Source organism: Thalia democratica, chromosome 4 (genome assembly GCF_965202585.1).
Source record: "Thalia democratica chromosome 4, ktThaDemo2.hap1.1, whole genome shotgun sequence".
Classification (NCBI taxonomy): domain Eukaryota; kingdom Metazoa; phylum Chordata; class Thaliacea; order Salpida; family Salpidae; genus Thalia; species Thalia democratica.
In genome coordinates, this window is record NC_139168.1 from 71,988,433 (window position 1) to 71,992,027 (window position 3,595).

At 29.7% G+C, this 3,595-nt stretch overlaps 1 protein-coding gene across 1 annotated transcript; it reads left to right on the plus strand.

Moving 5' to 3' along the window:
- Window positions 1-508: 508 nt before the first annotated feature.
- Window positions 509-3,274, plus strand: LOC145833630 (small ribosomal subunit protein uS3-like). The gene is made up of 4 exons (XM_082940777.1): window positions 509-551; window positions 747-866; window positions 1,159-1,358; window positions 3,161-3,274. The coding sequence occupies exons 1-4, from the start codon at window positions 509-511 to the stop codon at window positions 3,272-3,274; spliced, it is 477 nt and encodes a 158-aa protein (XP_082796903.1).
- Window positions 3,275-3,595: the final 321 nt, after the last annotated feature.

Below are 3,595 nucleotides of genomic sequence, written 5' to 3' on the forward strand. Positions count from 1 at the left end.
AAAATTCCACTAGACTAGACAAACCAGTAATTTGATTACAAGTATGAGATTAGTTTTTAATTCTCTTTAAATCAATATAAAGAAATAATAATGTGTAAATAAATTTAGGTTGGTCTTTTAAATACTAGTCGAAAATTAGTCAAAAACAAAATTCCTTTCTAGTTTATAGCAAAACTAGTTTTGTTTTGATAATTTAAGTTGTATATATCTAACGAATTGAAATCATATTATACAACGACAAAAATAATATCAAAAAAATTATTGGTATGTATAATCGCAATAGAGTAAAACTGTGTTGTTATATATTATTTGCAGACTGTTTTAAATGATTTTATACAAAATGTTTTTGCTTTGCAGTTTTTTATTGGCAGACGTTAGCTGAACAAACTTTAAGATGAAGTTTAGGTTTTTCTATGTATTTACACACTATAATGAACCATAACTTTTTCAATTTTGTCTGAACATAGCTGTGATAATGTTATGTATTTAGCGATTAAGTATTTCAAAAATGTTGGAGTCTGGCGCAAAGGGTGTTGAAGTTGTTGTCTCAGGTTGATTAAAGTCTTCAATTTTGTACTAAAATCATAAGCTAATTATCTTTTTTTTTGCAATTATGCTATCACGATGGTCTTCATAATGATCTGTTGATGAAAACCTCTTTTAACCCAAACTACTGATGCAAAAGATCAAAATGAAATTGTACATTCCCTAGATGTACCTAAATTAACTAAACATTTTTATTCCAGGAAAACTGAGAGGACAGCGTGCCAAGGCCATGAAATTCACCGACGGACTCATAATCCACTCCGGTCAACACGTCAGAGATTACGTTGATACCGCCGTCAGACACGTCAAATTGAGGCAAGGTGAGTACAAGAAGTTGATACAGTTTTCTTATTGATGTTGTGATTTAAATTTTCTTAGAAAACTGAACTTAATATTTAAATTTTAAACAAAATTATTTTATTTTTGAAAACTTGAATAATATTACTCAAATTAAGTTAAATGTTTTTTTGCAATGATGTTACCACGATGGTCTTCATAATGAATTTTTGATGAAAACCTCTTTTAACCCAAACTACTGATGCAAAAAACGCCTTTAAAATCACCAGAAAACCCCCAAAAGAATCAAGTTTTTAACAATAATTTTTCACACAGGTGTCATCGGAATCAAGGTGAAAATCATGCTTCCCCACAACCCCACCGGCAACATCGGACCAGAGAACCCCCTACCCGACCACGTCATCGTCGTGGAGCCCAAGCCAGATGAGCCCGTGACCAAACCTAGGTCCGAGACCGAGGACCTTCCAGTCAAAGCCCCGGTCGCCCCAGCCCAGTCCCAACAGGAAGTGCAACAGGCCCATTATTAGATAATGTAAAATTAAATTAGTCAATAAAACTTCGTTCTAATTTATGAACTTGTCTCTTTGTGCTTCTGTTTTATTTGTACCTTAAAAAAGTGATTAATGTAGTCAAATATTTAATGGGGTACTTGAAAGTTTATTAAATAATGGGGTTAAGTGGATGTAGGGACATATTTGTTAATTTTTCGTTGAAAAGCTTAATATTAATACTAAAATTTTTGGTTATTTAAAAAAACCCAATTTCATGGGTTTAGGTTTTCATCACTTTTCACCAAAATGATTAATTTCTATGTTTAAGCTTTAGAAAAAACAAATTAAATTTAAATTTACTCGGATTCCAGAAAAATAATAAAGTAAGGAGAAAAATGTCTAACAATTGTGAGAGGGTTGAGAATTTTAATTGTTACTTATATTAACAATGGGTAACTCGTTAAAATAAAATCCTTTCCTTGTCTAATTATGAAAGCTTCGATTGATTACCATTAAGTTTATATAACTTTAAATATTTTATTTCGGTAGCTAGAAATGTTTTTCCATGGTAATTACAAATAATGAATAATTTATATTACAATAAAAGTTTCGGTCAAAGACCTCGTCAGTGCTTAAATAAAACTAAAACATATATAGAGTCATGGAAAATAAAGGTCTTGGAGCAAAACTTAGTTTGTAAAATAAATTCTAATGTAACTTGTTTCTAATTCAATAAATGTAAAAATAAATTCATTATTTCTCCAGTAGTTGAGATCTCTATTTGTTTTCTTTATACCAAAAAACATGTATAACTACAAATAAAAAAAGCTTTGCACAAAGATCAATAATACTTAAAATTTCCATCGCACTCGAGAGGTTCTTTACCAGACTGATAATAAATTACATGGGTTGAAATACCTAAACATGAAATGGTCGAATATCCGATAATAAATAAACACTTGGATGAATTGTGCATACAAAAAGTTTTAACTATATATTCAAATATTGAATAAGAAAGGTTTTGTTATATAAAAAAGTAAATGTCTGTTGAAGCTGAAATCAAAGCATTAGTTGAGTCCTCCAAAATTGGGAAACAGCTGAAAGAAAAACTGATTGCCATTGGAAGCAAGAAGGACAATGAATTTAGTTGTTTTCAAGCTGAGATGCTTAAATTGAAGAAAGATTATAATGAAAAAAGTAGAATTATTGAAAATAACATTGATCAGATTCAAAAAGATGAATTCAGCAGTAAGAAAATAGACAATATAGAAAATAGAATTACAGAATTACAAAAAAGTTTCTCAGAATTTAAGTCTGATTTTTCTTCTAAATTTAACAAGTTTGAAGCTAAATTCTCCAAATATGCTGATGCTATCCATAAAAGTGAACCAACAGAAATTATCACAAACATTAGTACCAAATTAAATTTAGTAGCAGAAAAAATAGATGCTGAAAATGAACAAAAACTGAAAGAAAAGAAGGCTTTAAATGTAATAATATTTAACATTCCAGAAAGTAAAAATCCAACTCATAATGCACTAGAAAGTTGCAAAAATGATCTAAAAATAATTCAACAAGTATTAGGAGAAAATAAAATGAAAAAAGAAGAATTTAAGTCACTTTATCGAGTTGGTAAAATTGCAGCTAACAAAATCAGACCAATTATAGTCAAATTAAATAATTTAGCATCCAAACACAGACTGTTAAGACTGAGAGATTTGAAAATGTTTAATGGTGAAATTGAATCAAAAGTCTACATCAACCCTGACAGAACTCTCTTGGAAATTGAAGCTTTCAGAAAATTGAGAAAAGAAGTTAAAATAAAGCAAGCCATCGCTGATGAGAATAAATTGGACATAAAATATGTTATAAGGAACAACAAGATAGTTGAACTGACAAAACAGCCCTTTCGTTACCGCTCCCAGGACATCTGGGATTAGTGGAGGAAATAGTGAGTCAACGGGTATAAACTTATTAAGTGATAGGATTAATTTTAACACTAACAAGTTTTCCTATATAAATTGTAACAACAACTATTTAAAAGTTTGTTACACTAATATAAGATCTGTTTTAAATAAATTTTTTATTTAAGAGAACTATATAAATTTGAATAACATTGATTTATTTTTTTTGACTGAAACATGGTTGACCAATAAGGTCAACGATGCCACAGTGTGTCCTTTTAACTATAACATTTACCGAAGTGATAGGTCTAGTAGGGGTGGAGGTGTTGCTATCCTTTTCAAAAATTCGCTTAAAGT